Raw genomic sequence first — 26,988 nt, 5'->3', positions numbered from 1 at the left:
AAAAAAATATGAAAGACACATGTCATCAAACCTCCTTGCCACTTGTCATAAGAAGAAAAAAAACTAACTTTATATATAAAGATAATGTAATGAACTTCCAATGTTTTTAAGGGAAATTGTCAAAAATATCATTTTCAAAGTACCACTTTTGATGTTTACACTAATCACTTTTACCCTCATCTTTAATGAAGGGTAAAAGACATTTATAACCTTTTAATTACACTTGACTAAAAAAACATATGGTTAACTAATTTAAACTTAAAACATCAACTCTAAACCCTTAATCATCAACTCTAAACCCTAAACCATGAAACATCAACTCTAAACCCTAAACCCCGAAACATCAACTCTAAACCTTAAACCCTAAAACTTCAAATCTAAATCCTAAAACTTCAAATCTAAATCCTAAAACATCAACTCTATTTTGTTAATGTTTTATGGGTTGTAAATATTTATAATTTCTTTCACTGTCATTTTTAGTCCAAATACAATAAATCTTGAATTTCAAATCCAAGTTTTCTAATTTGATTATTACTATAGAAAATGTTTTGATCCAATTCACATTCCATAAATAAATTATAAAACAAAAGAACATAATTTAATATATTAATTATCAATCTGAATATTGAAATTTATTTTTATATTATCAATTTAAAATTTTATTTAATTTAATAATTTTTAAGAAAATGAACATTAAAATTGTTAAATATATATATATATATATAATTTATATATATATATGTATATTATATATATATATATATATATATATATATATATATATTTAACAATTTTTAGTTTTAATATTTATTATATATATATATATATATATATATATTAGACCGCACAAGGTGCGGGACATCAGCTTGTTATATAAATTTGCTTATTTGTCATGATTTTAGGATAAATCATTAGTATAATTAATATTATTATTTAAATTTTTGTGTTAATATATATATTTATCATGATATTTAAGATAATTAATAAACATTAACTTATTCTACCGATATATATATACTATTATTTTTAAAAATATATTTTAATATAGAGTTATCATCATATTTAGAACATTTAATAAGTAATAATATTAAAAATTAATATTCACAATATATACCGATAATATTATAATCACGTTTATCTTATATTAGTTTATGATTTAATGATCTATACTATTATTTTAGAATTGAATTTGCTTACTTGCCCTCTTCTCCATAATTTTTGTGAATTTGCTTATTTGTCATACTTTCGATGATTTTAGGACAAATCATTAGTATAGTTAATATTATTATTTATATTCTATGTTAATATATATTTATCATGATATTTAAGATAATGAATAAACATTAACTTATTCCATCAATACATATACAATTTGTTTTAAAAAATATTTTAATGTAGAGTTATCATCATATTTACAACATTTAATAAGTAAATAATATTAACAATATCTACTGATAATATTATAATTACATTTATCTTATATTAGTTTATGATTTAATGAATAATATTATAGAAAGTTCTCTAAATTTTATTGGAAATATTGATCCAAATAAAAATTATTATAAAATTTATATACAAGTATACTAACATATTTAATAAATCAGTTTCTTCGGTTTATTCGGTTGAATCAGTTAATATATTGAATAATATCTATATACTGTGAGTTTTTTAAAATAAAATCCATTTGGTCTAGATGGATCAGTTTTATTGGATTGAACACTCCAAGGCTTATTGTTATTTTGTTTACGTTTTATGGGTTGTAAATATTTATAATTTCTTTCAATGCCACTTGATTTTTTTCAGTCCAAATACAATAAATGTTGAATTTCAAATCCAAGTTTTCTGATTTGATTATTACTATAGAATGTTTTGATCCAATTCACATCCCATAAATAAATTATAAAACAAAAGAACATAATTTAATATATTAATTATCAATTTGAATATTGAAATTTATTTTTATATTATTAATTTAAAATTTTATTTAATTTAATAATTTTTAATAAAATGAACATTAAAATTTAAATTGTTAAATATACATATATATATATATATATATAATTTATATATATATTTAACAATTTTTAATTATATATATATGTATATATATATATATTTAACAATTTGTAGTTTTGATATTTATTATATATATATTAGACCGCACAAGGTGCGGGACATCAGCTAGTTATATAAATTTGCTTATTTGTCATGATTTTAGGATAAATCATTAGTATAATTAATATTATTATTTAAATTTTTGTGTTAATATATATATTTATCATGATATTTAAGATAATTAATAAACATTAACTTATTCTACCGATATATATACTATTATTTTTAAAAATATATTTTAATATAGAGTTATCATCATATTTAGAACATTTAATAAGTAATAATATTAAAAATTAATATTTACAATATATACCGATAATATTATAATCACGTTTATCTTATATTAGTTTATGATTTATTGATCTATACTATTATTTTAGAATTGAATTTGCTTACTTGCCATCTTCTCCATAATTTTAGTGAATTTGTTTATTTGTTATACTTTCCATGATTTTAGGACAAACCAGCGATAACCAAAAAGCTTCGTCACATCTCTTCTCCGTGAAAGATTGAAGTGAGAGAAAGGAGAAGAGAGAGAAGCTTTTTGCGAGTTGATGTTACTATATTAACATTAATATTTAAGAGATTTATGAGTTATATATACATTACTTTTTTCGACCAGACTTCCACTAAGGAAAAGCTTCTTGGGTTATTGCAAGGTGAAAGCTTAGAAAACCGAAATCCCAACCGTTTACATTTTACAAATTAAGCCCACATTAACACAACTCAATACACTAATCGGGTCAACTATCTATAGAACCGCTTCTAGCCTTCCACTCGATTGTCATGCGTTCCACCGCTTCACTCCCGAAAGACACGTGCTAACCTACGTTGCACGGAAGCTTCATCGAAAATCTGATCATTTCTCGCTTCGGAACCATAATCGGAATCAGAACCTTGTGCAAGCTTACGAAATCTCGCTTGCAAAACGTTTCTAAAATATTCTCTTTAAAAACATGTTGAAAGCTTACGATTCCGTTTTGGAATCACGATTCCGTTTTAAAAAAAAAACACAATGTCTAATATCAATAAAAATATAAAATTATAGTTTTTAATTTATATAAAATCCAAATTTTAATAGTATTAAATAGAGAGAATACAAATATTAAAATTAATACTATAAATTATCTTTACGCATTAATATTTTTATTAAAGATAAATCATATATTCAAATATATTATGTCAACTGATTATAAAGTATTAAAAATAATTATTATAATAATTTATTTTAAATTTATTTATTGTATTTTTACATTTTTAATATGAAATCATTTCAAAATTATTAAAAACAAATAAATGCTTTATTTTAAATTTAAATCATATAATTTTTATTTCAAGATTTTATTAAAAATCTTATATATATATATATGTGTAGATACGCTTCCAACACGTACCCGTTTCCTAATTTTTTTAAAAATCTCGCTTCTGCGCTTCTTCCGCTTCCACATACCTACTTTCGTTTCCATCTAACATAGGTGCTGACAAATATAGTTTAACCAAGTAGGAACTTCTGACGCGACGGAACCGGCTCCACCCGAAGCATCTTCTCCTCGGTCACCTTCCTTTCTCGTCTTCAACCTCTATCAAGGATAGGATAGAGCGTATCTGCGCCTCCAATAGCCATGTATCAAAGATCTTCATTTCGCCAACTTAAAATTGCAAATAAACAGATATGATATTATCTAGACCAAAGATCGAAATTTCAATTAGAAATAGATTAGAAGGGATAAGAGAAAATCAACGAAATTATCGAAGACTGAGTTCCTCCTTCGGGCCTTGATTGAACTATTCCCTGTTTCATCTCTATTGGAGTTACCGTTGAAACTTTATGATAAAATTATTGAAGACTGGTTTTCTTGCATAACTTCGAATCAATCGTATAAAACGATAACATTCAACTTAACCCCATAATTATCTCGGCTATACGATTGGTTTGAATTATTTCATAAAAGCAACGTCGTACCGAAGGTGATTTTTCGAAGAAGTCGTAAAAACACTTAAGTCAAAAATGACTCGAAAAGGGTCTAAAATGCAGTGAAAGCCCACTTAGGATTTTGAATGATAACGAGACCAAAACTACTATGGCGGTTTATCTAATATTCACAGGAGAAGATAAATGTCAAGTTTCAAAGGATAAACATGAAGATCGAAGAAAAATGGAATATTTAAGCGAAACGATAAAATCGAGTTGGGGGCAGAAATGGAAAGGACGACCAACCAAGGAGGCATATATAAAGGGAGCCAAGGCAAGGAGCACAAAGAAGATTCTTTTAGACTCTTAGAACTCTTTGCACTTAGAAACTTTAGAAATTATTCTCGACATGTTATGTTTCTATGACTGGCACTCTATTACTAGACGAACTCACAGAGGTAGTTCGATCTCTTGTTCTACTCTTTCAATTGAACTACGTTCGGTTTGATCCTTGAAAGGGGTACATAGGAAGCCTTTCCTAAGCTTCAGTCTGAAATCAATCAAAACCTTTTTCGTATCTTTTTCGTCTTTTGCTATCGAGCGAGTCAACTATGTTTAAGGATTTAGGTGTCTAGAACTAGGTAACTCGCCGACAGCTCTTGCGGCCGAAAATTTTATAATATTTTGTAATGATCGCAACGCTCTTACAGAGAATCCGGGACCTCAGGGAAAGATAAGGTTTCTTAACTTTCCCCCGACTAAAGAAATCTATGGTGCGAATTTTTGTTCCCACATGATCTACACTACTTCTTTTAAAAATTCGTTTTGTTATCTTTTTATATTTTCCGCATTTATTTGGTCATTTGTCGTTGGCTCTCGTAGAGAATCCGGGACCTCAGGAAAAGTTAGGGTTTTTTAACTTTCCCCCGACTACGGAAATCGATGGTGCGAATTTTGGTTCCCACATGATCTACACTACTTCTTAGGCGTTGAAGCAACTCGAACGCCAAACGGTCTGCATCTTATGCACTGTAAGTATATGCAAGACTTACTTGTGAAGACCAACATGCTCGAGGCAAAGACTGTTTCTACACTTATGGCTACTTCTCCCAAGTTACAGCGTCTCTCTGGTTCTCTTTTAGGATCCACGCGAATACAGACAGGTAGTGGGGGTGTTTGCAGTATTTGACGTTTACCCGACCTGATCGCCTACTGCGTCAACATATTATCTCAGTTCATGCATCGTTTGACAGACATGCATTGGCAAGCTGTCAAACGCGTGCTCTGTTACCTTGCAGGGACCATGTCTCATGGTTCCTCTCAGAACACTCACCATTATCTCTTCACGCATTCTCCTACCCGGATTGGGCTGGCGATACAGATGACTTCGTATCAACTAACGCATGTATCTTATACCTTGGCACAGCTCCGATTGCTTGGTCTTCGAAAAAGCAGTCTGGTGTGGCCCACTCCCACTGAATCCGAGTACCGGTCAGTCACCAATACATAAATCAGATGGGTTTGGTCTCTCTTAACGGAACTAGGCGTCACATTACCACGTACACTAGTAATATACTGCAATAATGTGGGAGCAACTTATCTCAGTGCCAACCCACTCTTCCATTCTCACATGAAGCATTTGGCTTTAGACATTCACATTGTTCGTCAGAATGTACAATCAGTAGGTCTACGAGTCGCTCATGTATCAACCCGCGATCAACTTGCCGATTCGCTTACGAAACCTCTACCACGCTTCGATTTCAGAAACTTATACACAAGATTGGAATGCATAAATCTCCTCCATCTTGAGGGGTATATAGAGCATAAGTGTAGAGAAGTGTAGACAAGGGTAATTTAGTAAATAGTTAATACCTAGACTCTCTTGTAAGCTATATATATGTTGTAATCTCCTACGTTAATGAATCATTCAGTTTCATATTTTATATCTAAATCAGCCAGTGTTGCATAATGTTCTGAAACCAACGCCGTTTTTTTTTTCTGGCATTAATCGTGGTGATGATCAATCTGTTTATTTCCTTATTAAAGACAGCAAGAGGAACAATGTAAATGTTATTGTGCAGATGGAAATATCATTGTGGAGCATCATGTTGTTATGTTGCTTCCAAATGCAATAAAATACAGTCTGAGAAGATCTAAAGTCCAAAGTGCAGCTCTAAAGGAACTTACGGAGGCTCTTAAGGCTGAAGAAAGGTTCTGGAAGCAGAAGAATAGAGTTTTATGGCTAAGCGTAAATACATCGTTCTTCCATGCTATTACCAAACAGAGAAGAGCCCGAAATAAAATAACGGGTCTCCTAGATTCTGCTGGGAATCTAGTGGAGGATGAGGAAAAATTGGTGGCCATTGCCACTAGTTACTTTAGGGACCTGTTTGCGACATCCAATCCAGAGCTAGTTGAGGATGCCTTAGCTAATGTCACGACAACTATTTCTGACCAGCTGAATGCAGATCTAACGTCCCCGGTTTCAGAATGGGAAGTTAAGCTGGCTCTATTTGCAATGCATCCGGAGAAGACACCGGGACCTGATGGTTTTACTGCCCTATTCTACCAAAGATTATGGGATATTGTGAAAGAAGACTTAACCAGTATGGTTAACGAATTTCTCTTTGACGGGAGAATGGCCAATGGCCTAAATGATGTTAATATATGTCTTATTCCTAAGAAAGAGAACAAATGAGAGGTCATAGTTTCGACCCATCAGTCTTTGCAATGTTAGCTACAAGACAATATCGAAGGTCTTATGCCAGAGATTAAAGAAAATCTTGCTAGATCGGATCTCGGAAAGCCAGTCAGCCTTCGTTGCTGGAAGACAAATATCAGATAATGTAATAATAGCACAAGGTTCCATGCTCTTCGTACAGATCACGGTGGAAGTAATAGGAGAATGGCGATAAAGACGGACATGAGTAAAGCCTACGATAGGCTAGAATGGGATTTTATCAGTGCAGTCATGAAGACAATGGGTTTTTCAGAGTTATGGATTGGATGGATAATGCGATGTGTAACATCAGTAAGGTACCATGTTTTGTTCAATGGCCAACCTAGAGGGAATATCGTCCCAAAGAGGGGACTACGTCAAGGAGATCCTTTGTCTCCTTTCATCTTTATATTATGCACGGAAGCGCTCGTTAGACTTCTTAATCATGCAGATAGTCAAGGTAAGATAACGGGAATGCGCGTCTCACGCGCTAGCCCCCCGGTATCACACCTTCTTTTTGCTGATGATAGCCTGTTCTTCTGCAAGACGGAGCCCCGTGAATGCGATGAAGTAATGAAAGTTCTTACGATTTATGGGAAAGCTTATGGACAATGCATTAACTTTGAAAAATCATCTTTACTCTTTGGTAAGAAGATTCCCAGACAGGTGAAGGAGGCAGTCAAAAGCTCTACTGGAATTACAACTGAGGGGGGGGGGAGAATGGGAACATATCTTGGGATACCGGAGGACATCAGTGGCTCAAAGAGGAAATTGTTTGCGTTCCTAAAAGACCGTCTACAAATTAGGGTTAATGGGTGGACGAGCAGATGGCTAACAAATGGAGGAAAGAAAGTCCTGATAAAATCGATCTTGTTTGGTCTACCTACCTATGTAATGTCGACTTTTTTACTGCCACTGGAGACATGTGAGAATCTAGCTAGTACCATTGCAAAGTTTGGGTGGAGCTCCAACCGTCCTAAACGGGGTATCTATTGGGTTAAATGAGATAAACTGTGTAAATCAAGAGATGAAAGAGAGATTGGATTCAGGATGATCCATGAGTTCAATATTGCACTACTAGGCAAACAATTATGGCGTTTAATACAATACCCAGATTCACTGGTAGCTAGAGTCCTGAGGGGAAAATACTACAGATGCAGTTCGCCTTTGCGACTGAATAAGACTAACAACCCCTCGGGTGGAAGAGTATAATGGCAGCTAAGCCATTAATATCCCTATGGATCAGACAAAAGGTACACTCTGGAAATGAGATTAGAGTTCGGGAAGACCTTTGGATACCGACGATACCTGCTAGACTGGCAAGGCCTATTGCACCAGTAGTACCCCCAATGTTCCCAGTGAGAGAACTAATAACAGGAACTCCGAAAAGATGGAATACTTCGATGTTGGAAAATTATGTCAATCCTGAGGACATCCCTTTGCTTCAATCTTTGGTCTTAAGTCAAGGATATCATCGAGATGAATTTTGTTGGAGCTATACAAATAATGGGAAGTATACTGTGAAGTCAGGATACTGGGTAGCCAGGAACTTGCTGAACAAGAATAAATTGGAAACCCAGATAGAACCTACTACCACAAAACTTCAAGCCTTTGCTTGGAAGATACAAGCACCACCAAAAATCAAACACCATATTTGGCAATGACAAGCAATTTAACACATCGGCATATGCGATGCGATAATTATTGTCCAAGATGTGGTGCAGAGGACGAAACTATAAACCACACAATTTTTGAATGTCCCCCAACTCTAAAGACATGGGCACATGCAGCTACGCCAACTCCACCTCTAGTGTTCCCTAGTGCTAGTCACTATACAAACATGGACTATCTAATTTAGCGGAAAAATGATATTGAAGATCATGAGCTAGATAAAGACCCATATCCTTGGATCATATGGTACACTTGGAAAGCGCGAAATGATAAACTATTTAGAAGAATAGACAGGGCCCCATTGGAAATTGTCCGACATGCAGAGTCAAAATGCCATGCGTGGTTTGAAGCAAACCGAAAAGAGGAAGAACTGATCCCACCACCACATCCTGAACAAATACCAATCTCAGAGAGATGCATGGTGGATGGATCATGGACAAATGACGCACTCTTTAGTGGATATGGGTGGACATGGATGACTGCAGGAGGAGTAATTCAACCATTGGGAGCCAGGAACAAACTAAGAAGGATCTCACCCCTTCGCTCTGAGCTCGAGGCCCTATTATGGGCGATGGAATGCATGCTGCAACTATCGACGTGTCAGGCTTTTGGCACCGATTATAAGGACCTAGTCTCGATGATTCAAGATCCATGAGCATGGCCTAGCTTTTCCACAGAGTTAAATGAGTTTTCGAAGCTGAAGAGTAGACTCTCAGCGTTCTCAATTGTTTTTATCACTCGTTCAGAAAATGTATCGTCTGATTCATTAGCTAAGATAGCGCGATCCTTTCATAGGACTTTGTACTACATTGATTGTTCTGTTCCGGTCTGGTTTCCCAGACCACCACAAGCTTGAGTAATATAATAGTCGTTTGGAGAAAAAAAAACACAGCCTGAGAAGCTAATAGACGGAGCAGTCTTTTTCCTCTCGGCTATGCTTCCATTAGCCAACTTATCAGGTCCGACCATTGAAAGAATGATGATTATATATGTGTGGTGGTTATTTGATTTTTGATTTGGTCTCGATTTTGTTTATTTTGGCTTTCGTTTCTTTTTTCTTATGAATAAAACTCGGTTCAAGTCTTTTGAATTTTAGTTCGAATCACATAAAAATATTGTAAATTGGTTAAAAATCTACTTGGATAAAATATGAAGTAATTTGGATTGTTTGAATAAAACTATTCAGATATAGCTATCTAGATTTTTTTTTAATCTAAATAAATTTATATTATACTAGGTTAAGATCCGCGCCTTGCACGAAATGACTATTATATATCGAATAATTAAAATTCAAAAACTATTACATATATATTTAAATGGATGCGAAAATATAAATCAATTTTATTAATCCAGTCAACATTTTTTATTTTATTTTATAGGATATATAATTAAACTTAAATAATATTAACATACATGGTATATTTTTAATATTAGTGTTTATTAAATGATTTTTTACTCATATTGTTTTTTTGATCGTTTGTATCTATTATAACAAAAACTATAAATTAGTGACAAGAAAATTTTCATTGTGTAACTAATAATTTTAATAATTTTTAATTTTTAAAAATTAAGTTGTCAATGTTTCTTCAAAGCTTTTATCAAAATTTTTTTTTTCAAATTAAATTTTGAAACTAAAATATTTATGTATTTTATATGGTATATAGTTTAATTTAAAACGATATATATATATTTTTAATCTTAATAATCAATTAAATCAGACTTTTTACTTATATGATTTTGTAATCATTTGCATTTTGTCATAAAAAAAAATGTAAACCATAAATCACAAAATTTGAAATTGAGACTTTTAACAGTTTTAGTAATTTATAGTCGTTTTTAAAAATTCAAAATATAACATATACAGAAAAATCTAAATTTTATTATATAGTTAATGTAGTTGTTTAATTTATTTAATAATTTAAAATTAAAAAATATGATAGAAGATATAATAATTTTTATCAAGTCTTTATTATTCAAAATCTCTGTTAGGAAATTCGGCAGGCGCTACGCGTGCGGTACACTTGGGCCTAGCGAGTTATTGGAAAAGCGGAAAAAAAACAGGGAGTACAAGAGGGAAAATTTTATCAATAATTTAAATTTTAATATTTTTATTGTAACCTATCGTTAATAACCTGTTTATAGCTAACACTAAGTGTAGAGAGCTGTAGCTCTTTGGATTTTTTAGTTGTCAATATCCTCCTAGACTCGTATTCAAACCCAATTATGCAACTTTTTGATACTTTATCATTTTTAATGAAGGTCAAAGTTGTAATTTTCCGTTCCACCTTTTTCCTCGACCTTTTTTTCTGCAGACCTAAACTTTCAGCCGTTTATTCTAACAAAAAAACCACTTTTTTTTTGCGATTTGCCTCAATCCAACGTTGTATCTTTGTTGCTACCATGACAAGATAGTAGATCTATAATGTAATTACTGGTTTCGAGTTCGAAATCGTCATGAATTATATGGTTTCTTTTTGAAACGATTTTTTCACCGATTACAATATACTCGCCACGGTGGAGCTCCGCCGAGTTTTAGAAGATGGTTCAAAATCATTAATTGTCATATATACTTTAGGTACATTAGACAATTCCGTAACTTTTATTTAAATAAACAATAAAGAATATTAATAATGAATTTTTGGTTTGTTTAATAAAAAATTTATTATATAATTAGATGTACCAACTTATTTCTCTACTAATTCCAAGAATTATCCTAGTGATGACACGTGACTACAAAATAAAGTTGTAATGTTTCTCAATTAATATGCAGAGGATTTGATATTTACGAACAAAAATATAATTAATAGTTTAAGGTTTGCATATTTGGTTATACCGTAAAAGCCCAATGATCATGAGCAAACAAATACAAAAGGCCAATAAATAGCCCAGAAAATTGGTGGGGCTATATATATAAGATTGATATCACGATTCCGTCGCTTGATATTAGGGTGATTATTTTGCGAGGTTTGAAGAGCGATGTCGTGGATGGGGATGTCTCAGTTTTACGCAGGTGTATATGAGGTGGTGGATGATCCATCACTGGATTCAATAATCTCATGGAGCAAAAGCAACAAGAGTTTCGTCATTTGGGATTCGAAAGAGCTAGTCTTTCGAGATGCTTCCGCAACAAGTTGTCACAGTTTATCAGCGATCTTTGTTGAATCCGAGTTTGGTTAGGTCGAATGAGATGAAACTAAACTCGATTTGTGGGTTCTTCAAAAATGTTTTATTGAACGGTATGAGATAACGAACGTGGTTACAAGGAATTTTAAGGAAAACAAACAAGGTCAGAGCTTTGTTGAAAGCACCGACGAGAATACAAAGAGGCTCGATCGGTTGTAAAACCCTAAACTTGTCGTCAGTGTTTTAGTGTCTATTTGGGATCCTTTATTCTTTCCCTTGTGTTGTCCTTTTATAGCCTCGGTTCGTTTGTCCTTCGTTCGCCCTAGAGGCCCGGGCCCAATTACATGCTTGGTGGGCTTTTGAGCCGAACGAAGGTTCGTCGAGCTGATATCGGCTCCGACGGCCGATCGATCGCAAGGCCAGGCTGGTCTGATGAGCCTTCCAGCCGACCAGTTCCTTTACACTCCAAATCTTGGCTGGGTTTACGGTATTAATGGGCCAAAGCCTGTTGTTCGATGGGCCTTGTGGAGGAATGTCAAATTCATCTCCAACAGTAAGCCCCCCTAGTCTACTCGTGAAGAATCGTGGTTCTTCGCAGTGGAGTAGCAAGAGTGGGTTTTGAGAATAACGGGTTCGGTCCTGCTTTAATCGATCGCCCAATGCGTCTTTGCATCTTCCGTGGGATGGGATCGATTGCTTGATGCGTTAAGTGGTTTAGAGAACTACCGTTCTGATCTTATTTTATAACGGCTCGAGTGATTGGAGCACGCCTGGCTCCACATATCTTGCTGATCGTCGATTGATCGATCTATTGGAACACCGTAATGTGTGAGATCGATCGCTGAAGGAAGGGGAGTTCGTGTTACTGGCCGATCGATCGACAACGGATGTGAGCATAGGATTGACCATGCTTCGGTCGATCGGTCTACTAGGGTATGATATCGATCATTGAGGGTAAAGAAAAGCCGCGTGGTGTTTGCCGATCGATCGCTCATTGCGCAATGCCTGACGATTGACCATGCCTCGATCGACTTGACCATGTTTCAGTCACGATGGATGCAACTTGGATTATTGAAGGTAGAGAATACCCGTGTGCTGCCGACCGTAATGTGTGCGGTCGCTGAAGAAGAGAGCCTGTGTTATACTGGTCGATCGATCGACGATGGATGTGAGCGTAGGATTGACCATGATTCGATCGATCGGTCTGCTGGGTATGATATCGATTCGATCGATCGGTCTGTTGGATGGGTGATTCAGCACGCGATCGATCGATCGCTCGAGCGGAAGGTTGGTCCGAAAGAATGATTTTAATGAGTGTATGAGATTAAACCGGTTCGGTTCTCTACAAAAGCTTGAATCGATTTGTTAGTTTTGGTTTTAGAATATAGGGTTTCTGAAAGGCCCCGACTCGGTTTTCCTTACCGCCAGTACGACCCCAGTTCGCTTCCCTCGACCAAACATGATCGAAACCCGATTTTTCTCTAATTTAGGATTTTATCCCAGTTTTCCTCTATGAAGTTCAGTTCAGTACACAAAATTCACTAAGTCTAATCCAGCAACTTAGCAGTCTACTAATTTTCGCAGCATGATAAACATGTACCTTAATGCCTCGGTGCTTCTTTGTCTGACAATCCATCCATACGCTCCTTCCTTGCTGTCTACATGCTTTCCCGTCCTTCCTTATCTAACCAGTAGCTTGATCAGACACTTAACCGAATCCCCTTGTTTCTTAGTCACTCAGCCAACCATCCCCACGTGACCCAAGTAACAAAGAGAGACGGCTTGGTCTCCAACCAGCCATCCAGAACAGACAGTACGCTAGCCATGCTTAGCGCCCCAGAACCAGTCCTTGATCACACCCGGATCAGTCAGTACAAAGTCGGCTCCACAGCCCTCGATCCAGCCAGTTCTCCCCATGGCCATCCTGCTCCTCAGTCATTCCAGTATCAGTAACAAGCCCTCTTGTGCCACACGCATCAGCAAACTCGATCCTATTTCCAGTCGATCCTCCTTCAGTATGTTGCTGGTCCCGATCGCCTCCAACAATCCAATCAAATCGATCACTTCAGTACCACATCTCTCCATGGCTAGGATCGTTCCAAGCACAGTATCCGATCCTTCCTTCAGTTCATCAGAACGGTCTGATAGCATGAGCCACCGCATCCAGTAAAACAATCACGAACCATCAAGACGCAGGCTATCAATCAGAACATGGCTTCCCTACCATCGCTCAGTACGCGGACAGACGGATTAGAATCCGACTGGTCTCTTCTCTGCGATCTCTGTCTCTCTCGATCAGAATCACCCTCTCCCGGTATTTCTCTCTGTCTCTCTCCGGTATCATTAGTATGATCTGATCAACGTTCGGATCAGACGGAGTCGCATTAAACAGACAGACCCGCGGCCATATCTGAGACTCCGATCGGCCCTCCGGCCATCTCTCTCTCTTTCCGACCAGTTTTCCTCTCTCTCGGCTCTCTCCCTCCTCTTGTCTGTCCAGAACCGTGGAGAGAAAAAATGTCCTTCCATTTCCAAGGAAATCAGATTAAAAGTAGTTGGCGGTTACTTCTTGGCCTTAACCGTCCAAGCCAGTTATTACCCGCTCTCCATCCGTTCGGAAATCACCTTTTTCCCGTTCCATAACTGCTCCCGGACAGTTTTAACATAACTCCTGGCAGTTCCATAACTGTTCCCCGTCAGATATAAATATCCCAGCGAGCCAACTGCTTTATAACTGCCGTAGCAGTTCCAAGACTCATTTGTCCTTGTCAGTTAGTATCCGGTAACCGTTCAGGTAACTGTTCCGGAACTGCTTAGTAACCGTTCCGGTAACCGCCAGTAACCGTTCCCGCCATTTTCCTTGACTAATCAGTTCATGTTTAGCTCTGTATCCGTTCCCGCCAGAACGTATATTAATCAGTCCATTGGCCGACTAACTACTCTCGAGAGACAAGTCCAACTGCCTTGTCTGAATCCGACCAGCTTAGTCCGACAAACTCAACTGCTATGTCCAGACCCACAATAGATTCTTAATCCGGCCAATACAATCCAGACGACATGTTGCACATGCCTTGTTCGTCTGATCAGTCCAACTAACACTCGACCTTGGACAGATCCAGCTCAGACTGCAGGACGGGGATGCTACAGGTCTCCCCCACTTGGAATGAATTTGTCTTCAAATTCTGCAGTTAATAGAACTTTGTTCTATCCAATCAGAATTGTTCCAACATACGACACTCATTCCTTAACTCATTTCTCATACTTTCGGTCATTCGACCATTACTGTTCTCAAGACTTTCTGGTCAAAATCTCACTCACAGATTCGATCTCAGCTATCGATTTCCTCAATTCAGTGCATTTCCACATACTTAGTCTCAGCAGACTCAGTTCAGTTCACCAACTCAGTAGGCATAGTAGTTCTTACTTCCGAGCACTCTCTTTGTGTTTGGACACACACTTTGGTGAGAACGCTAGACTCCCAATAGTGCTGACCAGTTCACCTCAATTCTCGAAGTGTTATCTCACAATCTTAGTTAAGTTTTTCTAGCTTAAACCTTAACCGATCACAGTCACTTATTGATTCAACTTTAGTCCTTCCGGAACTTAGTTCCAACCCGTCTCAGTCCAATCCTGACTTGACTGTTTGATTCTCGCACTCCAGTGTTCCTTAGCATGGACTAACTCCGAGTACTAGGAACTTAATCTTTTCAGAACGCATGGATCTCATCTTGATCCTTACGGTTGTTTCCTCGGATCACTCCTTGATCCTAACCAGTCCCTGACCACTTATGATTGACATCAGTTTTTCTCAGATCTTTACTGATCTTTATTGACACCTCCGAATCATTCTTGATCTTTACAGACATTTCTTACCGGATCCTACACTTGATCCCTTGCACAATTTTCCTTCAGATTCCCCAGTCCTTCCTGGTTCACAGTTCCAAAATGGCAAACTTGTCTAGTTCCCATTATTCAGTCGCGGTTATGTCTTGATTCAGTCGCGGTTATGTCTTATAAACTCAACAGTTCCCAACGACCTCAGTTCATTATACTAAACAGACAGACGTCCTACAGGCATGTGATGGGAAACTCTCACTAGTTCCCATCCATGCTTTCATCGCGATCGGAAACCCACAGTAGTGAACTCCTTGAGTTCCAGTGACAGTACAGTTATGTCTTGGAAGGTACATCTCCCACAGACATCAGATTGGGTTTCCGCAGACTACAGTACAGACACGCGATGGCGAACTAATCTAGTTCCCACCGACGCGATAACAGTTACGTCTTGGCAACTCTCCGGTTCCCACAGACGTTAGGACAGAACACGCGATGACAGACAGTCACGGCTTGGAAACTCTCAGTTTCCATAGACGCCAGAACAGACAGTATCAGTACAGTTATGCCTCAGCAAACCCACTTGGTTCTTAAGGACTTATCATCAACACTAATACTAATGTTCAGTATTCCCACTTGTCAAGTTAATCAGACACTCAGTCTGATCTAGCATTATCATTCCAAGTCATCGAGAAGCCGTCTTGCAATCCAGTTAAGCCTTAATGAGCATCTCAGCCATAAGCTCCTAGACTGATCTAGACTCTCGCATGAAAGGGATAATTAATTTAAACTCAAATGATCGTCCCAATTCATCGAGCCGTCATCCAAAATCCAGCAAGCCTTAGTAAGCATCACCGCCCCCAAGTACTTTGTGTGATCTAGACGCTCATGGTAGGAACCGATCATTTACCACTTTTGAAACTCTAACCACAACTCATCATCTATAGTATCTTGTACATCCGAGTAGTTTCTTGATCACCTAACAAGTCTTTGGCAAGTACATATGACTTCCAATCTCTTGTTCTGATGATCTCAACTCTCGGACCGCACGAACATACTAAGACGATCAAGCTTAGTCAACCTTGACAATTCCTTTGTCCAGTTCCTATATCCAGACTTGCCTACAATCACCACTTGCTAAGTGTAAGTCTTATTCAGATTTTTCAAAAAATCTTTTTATGAAACTTCCAGTTCCATTTTCCAGAACCAGCTTGTCCATTACCTTGAAAATCTCAGAATCCGTCTAAGCATTCTCAACAGACGTTCCATTCGAATGTAAGTCTCCGTACTCACATTCCAGCATCAGTGCCTTGGCCATTAGTCCTTAGGCTCTTCCATGGACGACTTGTCGTGGATGGGGATGTCTCAGTTTTACGCAGGTGTATATGAGGTGGTGGATGATCCATCACTGGATTCAATAATCTCATGGAGCAAAAGCAACAAGAGTTTCGTCATTTGGGATTCGAAAGAGCTAGTCTTTCGAGATGCTTTCGCAACAAGTTGTCACAGTTTATCAGCGATCTTTGTTGAATCCGAGTTTGGTTAGGTCGAATGAGATGAAACTAAACTCGATTTGTGGGTTCTTCAAAAATGTTTTATTGAACGGTATGAGATAACGAACGTGGTTACAAGGAATTTTAAGGAAAACAGACAAGGTCGGAGCTTTGTTGAAAGCACCGACGAGAATACAAAGAGGCTCGATCGGTTGTAAAACCCTAAACTTGTCGTCAGTGTTTTAGTGTCTATTTCGGATCCCTTATTCTTTCCCTTGTGTTGTCCTTTTATAGCCTCGGTTCGTTTGTCCTTCGTTCGCCCTAGAGGCCCGGGCCCAATTACATGCTTGGTGGGCTTTTGAGCCGAACGAAGGTTCGTCGAGCTGATATCGGCTCCGTCGGCCGATCGATCGCAAGGCCAGGCTGGTCTGATGAGCCTTCCAGCCGACCAGTTTTGGTTTTAGAATATAGGGTTTCTGAAAGGCCCCGACTCGATTTTCCTTACCGCCAGTACGACCCCAGTTCGCTTCCCTCGACCAAACATGATCGAAACCCGATTTTTCTCTAATTTAGGATTTTATCCCAGTTTTCCTCTATGAGGTTCAGTTCAGTACACAAGATTCACTAAGTCTAATCCAGCAACTTAGCAGTCTACTAATTTTCGCAGCATGATAAACATGTACCTTAATGCCTCGGTGCTTCTTTGTCTGACAATCCATCCATCTGCTCCTTCCTTGCTGTCTACATGCTTTCCCGTCCTTCCTTATCTAACCAGTAGCTTGATCAGACACTTAACCGAATCTCCTTGTTTCTTAGTCACTCAGCCAACCATCCCCACGTGACCCAAGTAAAAAAGAGAGACGGCTTGGTCTCCAACCAGCCATCCAGAACAGACAGTACGCTAGCCATGCTTGGCGCCCCAGAACCAGTCCTTGATCACACCCGGATCAGTCAGTACACAGTCGGCTCCACAGCCCTCGATCCAGCCAGTTCTGCCCATGGCCATCCTGCTCCTCAGTCATTCCAGTATCAGTAACACGCCCTCTTGTGCCACACGCATCAGCAAACTCGATACTATTTCCAGTCGATCCTCCTTCAGTATGTTGCTGGTCCCGATCCCCTCCAACAATCCAATCAAATCGATCACTTCAGTACCACATCTCTCCATGGCTAGGATCGTTCCAAGCACAGTATCCGATCCTTCCTTCAGTTCATCAGAACGGTCTGATAGCATGAGCCACCGCATCCAGTAAAACTATCACGAACCATCAAGACGCATGCTATCAATCAGAACATGGCTTCCCTACCATCGCTCAGTACGCGGACAGACGGATTAGAATCTGACCGGTCTCTTCTCTGCGATCTCTGTCTCTCTCGATCAGAATCACCCTCTCCCGGTATTTCTCTCAGTCTCTCTCCGGTATCATCAGTATGATCTGATCAACGTTCGGATCAGATGGAGTCGCATTAAACAGACAGACCCGCGGCCATATCTGAGACTCCGATCGGCCCTCCGGCCATCTCTCTCTCTTTCCGACCAGTTTTCCTCTCTCTCGGCTCTCTCCCTCCTCTTGTCTGTCCAGAACCGTGGAGAGAAAAAATGTCCTTCCATTTCCAAGGAAATCAGATTAAAAGGAGTTGGCGGTTACTTCTTGGCCTTAACCGTCCAAGCCAGTTATTACCCGCTCTCCATCCGTTCGGAAATCACCTTTTTCCCATTCCATAACTGCTCCCGGACAGTTTTAACATAACTCCCGGCAGTTCCATAACTGTTCCCCATCAGATATAAATATCCCAGCGAGCTAACTGCTTTATAACTGCCGGAGCAGTTCCAAGACTCAATTGTCCTTGTCAGTTAGTATCCGGTAACCGTTCAGGTAACTGTTTCGGAACTGCTTAGTAACCGTTCCGGTAACCGCCAGTAACCGTTCCCGCCATTTTCCTTGGCTAATCAGTTCATGTTTAGCTCTGTATCCGTTCCCGCCAGAACGTATATTAATCAGTCCGTTGGCCGACTAACTACTCTCGAGAGACAAGTTCAACTGCCTTGTCTGAATCCGACCAGCTTAGTCCGACAAACTCAACTGCTATGTCCAGACCCACAGTAGATTCTTAATCCGGCCAATACAATCCAGACGACATGTTGCACATGCCTTGTTCGTCTGATCAGTCCAACTAACACTCGACCTTGGACTGACCCAACTCAGACTGCGGGACGGGGATGCTACAAGTCTCCCCCACTTGGAATGAATTCGTCCTCGAATTCTGCAGTTAATAGAACTTTTTTCTATCCAATCAGAATTGTTCCAACATACGAAACTCATGCCTTAACTCATTTCTCATACTTTCGGTCATTCGACCATTACTGTTCTCAAGACTTTCTGGTCAAAATCGCACTCACAGATTCGATCTCAGCTATCGATTTCCTCAATTCAGTGCATTTCCACATACTTAGTCTCAGCAGACTCAGTTCAGTTCACCAACTCAGTAGGCATAGTAGTTCTTACTTCCGAGCACTCTCTTTGTGTTTGGACACACACTTTGGTGAGAACGCTACACTCCCAACAGTGCTGACCAGTTCACCTCAATTCTCGAAGTGTTATCTCACAATCTTAGTTAAGTTTTTCTAGCTTAAACCTTAACCGATCACAATCACTTATTGATTCAACTTTAGTCCTTCCGGAACTTAGTTACCGTCTCAGTCCAATCCTGACTTGACTGTTTGATTCTCGCACTCCAGTGTTCCTTAGCATAGACTAACTCCGAGTACTAGGAACTTAATCTTTTCAGAACGCATGGATCTCATCTTGATCCTTACAATTGTTTTCTCGGATCACTCCTTGATCCTAACCAGTCCCTGACCACTTATGATTGACATCAGTTTTTCTCAGATCTTTACTGATCTTTATTGACACCTCCGAATCATTCTTGATCTTTACAGATATTTCTTACCGGATCCTACACTTGATCCCTTGCACAATTTTCCTTCAGATTCCCCAGTCCTTCCTGGTTCACAGTTCCAAAATGGCAAACTTTTCTAGTTCCCATTATTCAGTCGCGGTTATGTCTTGATTCAGTCGCGGTTATGTCTTATAAACTCAACAGTTCCTAACGACCTCAGTTCATTATACTAAACAGACAGACGTCCTACAGACATGTGATGGGAAACTCTCACTAGTTCCCATCCATGCTTTCATCGCGATCGGAAACCCACAGTAGTGAACTCCTTGAGTTCCAGTGACAGTACAGTTATGTCTTGGAAGGTACATCTCCCACAGACATCAGATTGGGTTTCCGCAGACTACAGTACATACACGCGATGGCAAACTAATCTAGTTCCCACCGACGCGATAACAGTTATGTATTGGCAACTCTCCGGTTCCCACAGACGTTAGGACAGAACACGCGATGACAGACAGTCACGGCTTGGAAACTCTCAGTTTCCATAGACGCCAGAACAGACAGTATCAGTACAGTTATGCCTCAGCAAACCCACTTGGTTCTTAAGGACTTATCATCAACACTAATACTAATGTTCGGTATTCCCACTTGTCAAGTTAATCAGACACTCAGTCTGATCTAGCATTATCATTCCAAGTCACCGAGAAGCCGTCTTGCAATCCAATTAAGCCTTAATGAGCATCTCAGCCATAAGCTCCTAGATTGATCTAGACTCTCGCATGAAAGGGATAATTAATTTAAACTCAAATGATCGTCCCAATTTATCGAGCCGTCATCCAAAATCCAGCAAGCCTTAGTAAGCATCACCGCCCCCAAGTACTTTGTGTGATCTAGACGCTCATGGTAGGAACCGATCATTTACCACTTTTGAAACTCTAACCACAACTCATCATCTATAGTATCTTGTACATCCGAGTAGTTTCTTGATCACCTAACAAGTCTTTGGCAAGTACATATGACTTCCAATCTCTTGTTCTGATGATCTCAACTCTCGGACCGCACGAACATACTAAGACGATCAAGCTTAGTCAACCTTGACAATTCCTTGGTCCAGTTCCTATATCCAGACTTGCCTACAATCACCACTTGCTAAGTGTAAGTCTTATTCAGATTTTTCAAAAAATCTTTTTATGAAACTTCCAGTTCCATTTTCCAGAACCAGCTTGTCCATTACCTTGAAAATCTTAGAATCCGTCTAAGCATTCTCAACAGACGTTCCATTCGAATGTAAGTCTCCGTACTCACATTCCAGCATCAGTGCCTTGGCCATTAGTCCTTAGGCTCTTCCATGGACGACTTGTCCAATTCAGTTTTTCCGATTTCCTGACTCTTTCAGGTTATCTCTTAGCAATCCATCTATTGCCTTAGCCAGTTCATTGAGATTCCATCTCAATCCTCGGACCACCTGTTCAACTCTGTTTCCGTTTACAACATTCAGCTCATCCACTCGACTATCTTGCCTTGAACCTTTCCGATGAAGTCTTCCTTCCATATTCAGTTATGGACGTCTTGTCCATACAAAGTTAAACTCGTCAGCTCCTTGGCTCAATATCCGACATCATTGTCCTTGACAGTTCCTTGTCTTACTTAGACTTTTCCGAAGCATGCTTGGCTTTCTTGTGCCACTTGATTCAATCCTAACTCCAGTCAGCTTATTATCCTTAAGCTTCAGAATACACTTCTTCAATCTTTCCCGTTTCTTCACTTCAGTATCCGGATCCATTGACTTAAATAAACCTCTCGGTTGTTTCCAACACTCAGAAAAATTTATTGGATAACTCTCTCGAGTAATCCAGAACACCTTAAGCAATCCGATCATTCTCCAAATGATCTTAACTCAGACTTCATTCAACCAATCCAATCATTCATCAATGATCTTATCTCCGGTTTCTTTCCAGCTAGACTTCTAACTTACATTTGCCCATACAAAGTGTAAGTCCGACTTGATCACTCCCAAGATCAAGTCTCTCGTCAGTTCTCCTATGCTCGCGCTTAGCATTTTCCATGTCCGTTCGGTCTACACAAATGTTGAATAATCCTTCCAACTCTGTCCTAGAACCGTAATCGCTCTGATACCACTTGAAAGGCCTCGAACCGGTTTTCCTTACCGCCAGTACGACCCCAGTTCGCTTCCCTCGACCAAACATGATTGATACCTGATTTTTCTCTAATTTAGGATTTTATCCCAGTTTTCCTCTATGAGGTTCAGTTCAGTACACAGGATTCGCTAAATCTAATCCAACAACTTAGTAGTCTACTAATTTTGGCAGCATGATAAACATGTACCTTAATGCCTCGGTGCTTCGTTGTCTGACAATCAATCCATACGCTCCTTCCTTGCTTTCTACATGCTTTCCCGTCCTTCCTTATCTAACCAGTAGCTTAATCAGACACTTAACTGAATCCCCTTGTTTCTTAGTCACTCAGCCAACCATTGCCACGTGACCCAAGTAACAAAGAGAGACGGCTTGGTCTCCCACCAGCCATCCAGAACAGACAGTACGCTAGCCATGCTTAGCGCCCCAGAACCAGTCCTTGATCACACCCGGATCAGTCAGTACACAGTCGGCTCCACAGCCCTCGATCCAGTCAGTTCTCCCCACGGCCATCCTGCTCCTCAGTCATTCCAGTATCAGTAACATGCCCTCTTGTGCCACACGCATCAGCAAACTCGATCCTATTTCCAGTCGATCCTCCTTCAGTATGTTGCTGGTCCCGATCGCCTCCAACAATTCAATCAAATCGATCACTTCAGTACCACATCTCTCCATGGCTAGGATCGTTCCAAGCACAGTATCCGATCCTTCCTTCAGTTCATCAGAACGGTCTGATAGCATGAGCCACCGCATCCAGTAAAACTATCGCGAACCATCAATACGCAGGCTATCAATCAGAACATGGCTTCCCTACCATCTTTCAGTACGCGGACAAACGGATTAGAATCCGACCGGTCTCTTCTTCGCGATCTCTGTCTCTCGATCAGAATCACCCTCTCCCGGTATTTCTCTCTGTCTCTCTCCGGTATCATCAGTACGATCTGATCAACGTTCGGATTAGATGGAGTCGCATTAAACAGACAGACCCGTGGCCATATCTGAGACTCCGATCGGCCCTCCGGCTATCTCTCTCTCTCTTTTCGATCAGTTTTCCTCTCTCTCGGCTCTCTCCCTCCTCTTGTCTGTCCAGAACCGTGTAGAGAAAAAATGTCCTTCCATTTCCGCGGAAATCAGATTAAAAGGAGTTGGCGGTTACTTCTCTGCCTTAACCGTCCAAGCCAGTTATTACCCGCTCTCCATCCGTTCGAAAATCACCTTTTTCCCGTTCAATAACTGCTCCCGGACAGTTTTAACATAACTCCCGGCAGTTCCATAACTGTTCCCCGTCAGATATAAATATCCCAGCGAGCCAACTGCTTTATAACTGCCGTAGCAGTTCCAAGACTCAATTGTCCTTGTCAGTTAGTATCCGGTAACCGCTCAGTAACCGTTCAGGTAACTGTTCCGGAACTGCTTAGTAACCGTTCTGGTAACCGCCAGTAACCATTCCCGCCATTTTCCTTGGCTAATCAGTTCATGTTTAGCTCTATATCCGTTCCCGCCAGAACGTATATTAATTAGTCCGTTGGCCGACTAACTACTCTCGAGAGACAAGTCCAACTGCCTTGTCTGAATCCGACCAGCTTAGTCCGACAAACTCAACTGCTATGTCCAGACCCACAGTAGATTCTTAATCCCACCAATACAATCTAGACGACATGTTGCACATGCCTTGTTCGTCTGATCAGTCCAACTAACACTCGACCTTGGACTGATACTGCGGGACGGGGATGCTACAGTTTCCCTACGCCAAATAATTGCACCGTCTTCGGACTCTGTGCCCTTTGCTATAAAAGAGTTGCCTCTCTTCTCATTCTTTTACTTCTGCTTGGATAAAAGGTACTTTCCTCTCTATCTCTTCTTCTTTTTTCTCTTTTCTTCTGTCGTCTCTTTTTCTTCCGATCTCGTTTTTCCGATTTGCCGCCGTGGGTGTGTTGATTGCTCTGTCATGTTTTGTCGATCGATTGGATGGCACCGCCTTCTCGGGAGAAATACGCCGCATATGAGAAGGGAAAAGGGGTAATGAAACGCATCTAAACCCGGCTCCTTCGAGAGATCAATCGCTCGACCCAAAGTTACTGGCGTCCGCGATAGGAGCTCATTGGGATACTCTAAGTGATGCGCCTGGCTTGATCTTGGGTCAAAGCGCATTGATCTTCGATATCCAAGAGCAGTTTAGGGAAGATGGGAAAGGCGTTTACGCGAGCGACGGTGAGGATCAGGGCGAGCCCACGATCGTCGCGAAGGGAGTTAAGGGACGCCCTAATTCAACCGAGGCTGATGGAAATGGGCGTCGATGACTGACTCCGTTCCGTCTTAGTAGTAGCGGATCAATCGAACAACTTCTGGATCTTCATTCAGAGAGTTCACGTCCCTCGGTCGTCGCGGAACAGGGTTGGGGAGATGTTTTTCAGACGTGTTCTACGGTGAAGAGTGTGCCATCACTGTTAAGAGGATGCGAGGCTGATTGTGCGAATTTCATTATCCCCAGAGCGGACCAACGCCCTTGGTCTGCTCGGATTGGTTTCTACTGCGTTTATGAGTCCCTTTTCGAGAAGGACTCGAAGCTTTGGTTTCCAATCCCTCGCTTGATTACTTCTTACTGTTCGCGGCGAGATATCGCTCTGACCAAGTTAATGATTGGGACCGCTAGGATTGCAGTGGCACTAATGGTGATGGCAGCGGAAGCAGATGTGTCGATGTCCGTCCGCTTTTTCGAAGAGCTAACGCAGACTCAGCCCAAGCTGAATGGCATCTACGCAGTGCAGATGCGATCGGGTCTCCATATCTTATCGGGTCATCCATCGCGAACCAAATATTGGCAGCGTTCTTACTTCTATGTTAGGGCAGATAAAATTGCTTTCGAGGAACCTCCGGGCGATAACTCTCAATTTTTGTGGAGCCATCGTATTGAGAGATAATCTATGTCGAGCGTTTTTGGTTACCATTCGACTCTAACCCTTTCTTTTGGTGGTTTTGCAGTTGACCGTCCCAACACCGTCGTATACCCGGAGGATTTCTGGTACGAAGTTCATAAGATCATGGCGTTGAGTGAGCAGCAGTGGAAGAGTTTCGACCGGATAAGGATTCCTAACCAGCAAAGACGAATCGCCAAAGGTTGTTTCATGTATTAACTATGTTCGATCGCTCGGCCTTCTTCCCCCTTTTCGTATGTTAACTACGTTATTCTTGTTTCAGTTGACTGGGCGTCGAACATTCCTTGTGAAGAAACGAAGGGAAAAAGAATGCCGCTTCCACTCATGGGCAAAATTACGAGGGCATACCCTAGTTACAGTGACATTGGGTGCCGAGAGTTTCAGTTCCATGACCGCGTTGGAAGGGAAAGGCGGTGGGGTTGAGAACTCGCCGAATGGTAAAACAGGCATCTTTGAAGATGGCGCTGTAGCGTAAGATCAGGTCGACTACGCCGCTGAGAAACAAACCTCCAAACAAGGCTAAGGTGCGCTCCGAAGAGGAAGAACCTGGGCCCGGGATGAGCTGCAAGGAAGTTGACCACTCGATCGATAAGATAGGGGGAGAAGGCGAGGATGTTCGGGTAGAAAATCCGAAGGGATTGACTGGGAAGAAAAGGAAGAGGCGGCCGAAGGATATTGTCAGTCGTTCGGCCGACGATAGCGAGGAGCTCGTCGTTTCTCTGCCAGCTGGTCGTCACGTGCTCTAGGGTGGATTGGATCCTCCACCCGGGAAGCTTCTCATTTCTACATCGGAGCGTGTGGAGTTCTTGTATGATCAGGATGGACCGCTTGTCAACGACCAAGCCACGTGTAGTAACTTGATGCGTCAAATCAGAGGAGGAACTAGAAGGATGCCGGAGGTAACTGAGCTCGCGTTCCTGGATAATTTTTCTGAGTCTGCTCGCGCAGATTCTACGGTGAGCCTTTTATATGAATTTGTGCGATTGATATCCGTCTTGTTTTTTTTTTTTGATTTGCAAGACTAATCTTCTCTTTATCGCTAACTTTTAACTTTTGTTGGTAGGCCGTTGCTTGAAAGAATATCTTAGTGTTGGAGTATGATGGCGCTTGCGTAAGATGACGCTTGACCTTTGCAAGGCTGAAACGGGGATCAAGACCAAAGAGGCAGAGCTCGAAAGGGTGAAAGGAGAGGTTCGTGATAAGGCCAAGGATCTGATCACTCAGAAAAAGTGCTTTGTTCGCGAGCGCGAGCAGGCGATCCAGACGGCTGAGGGTCTCGAGGAGGAATTGGAGACTGCCCAAAGCAGAATCGCACAACTGGAGAAAGAGAAGGTCGAGGCGGCTGAGAAGACGAAGATGGAGATGGCTCGTATGCGACAGTCGCGACTTGGCGAAGTTACGTCCGAGAGGGATCGTATCATGGTCGCGGCAGCTAGACGTTTCGAGAAGTTTCTGAAGTACATGGCCGACCGGAACAAACTGGAGGAGAAGCTTTTCCTCTTCAGCCAAGCTTCTAGGACTTTGCAGTTAATGGATACATTAGAGGAGTGGGGTATGCAGGTTCCGAAGAAACTGAAAGACCTCTTGACTGCTAACGAGATAAATTTCAAGAAAGAGGTGGAGGAGATCGTTGTTGAGGTTATTACTGAGCAAGACCTTGTCTTATCTCCTCCCCGTCCGAGCCGCTTCGAGGTTTTGACCAGTTTGGGTCAAACATAGGGACAGGTGATCCGGCGACCGCTTCGTCTCTTCGATATCCGCTGTTCGAAATTAAGAATGCTACCGCCGTCGATCGATCGACGGACATTATCCCGGAGGTTGCTTTGGAGGGGCCGTTGGAGCCAGCGTCCGATGCTCAGACCGAAGGAATTACTGTCGAAGAGCGGGTGATTGCAACTAGGATTCCGAAGGCGTCTGAGCCTATCGTTCAGGACCGTTCTCTCGAACGAAATTGACTTATCTATTGTTGTTGTTTTATTATATATCTTCTTTTGTTGTGAATTTTTGGTTGTGGTCTTCGAACTCGGCTTTTCTCTCTGGAACTGTCTCTCATGCTGTAAACCTTGCACCTTGTTCCTTTATGTTTTATTTTCTTGAACTGTTTCTCATGCTGTAAACCTTGCACTTT

At 40.4% G+C, this 26,988-nt stretch overlaps 1 protein-coding gene across 1 annotated transcript; it reads left to right on the top strand.

Moving 5' to 3' along the window:
* Positions 1-11,393: 11,393 nt before the first annotated feature.
* LOC125579880 (meiosis-specific protein ASY2-like) lies at positions 11,394-25,935 on the top strand. Its single transcript, XM_048743775.1, has 7 exons — positions 11,394-11,589; positions 24,286-24,831; positions 24,907-25,041; positions 25,123-25,256; positions 25,331-25,597; positions 25,679-25,816; positions 25,924-25,935. The coding sequence occupies exons 1-7, from the start codon at positions 11,394-11,396 to the stop codon at positions 25,933-25,935; spliced, it is 1,428 nt and encodes a 475-aa protein (XP_048599732.1).
* Positions 25,936-26,988: the final 1,053 nt, after the last annotated feature.

The sequence above is a fragment of the Brassica napus genome, chromosome C1 (assembly GCF_020379485.1).
Source record: "Brassica napus cultivar Da-Ae chromosome C1, Da-Ae, whole genome shotgun sequence".
In the NCBI taxonomy this organism is placed as follows: domain Eukaryota; kingdom Viridiplantae; phylum Streptophyta; class Magnoliopsida; order Brassicales; family Brassicaceae; genus Brassica; species Brassica napus.
This window is presented reverse-complemented; position numbering and strand designations above follow the sequence as displayed.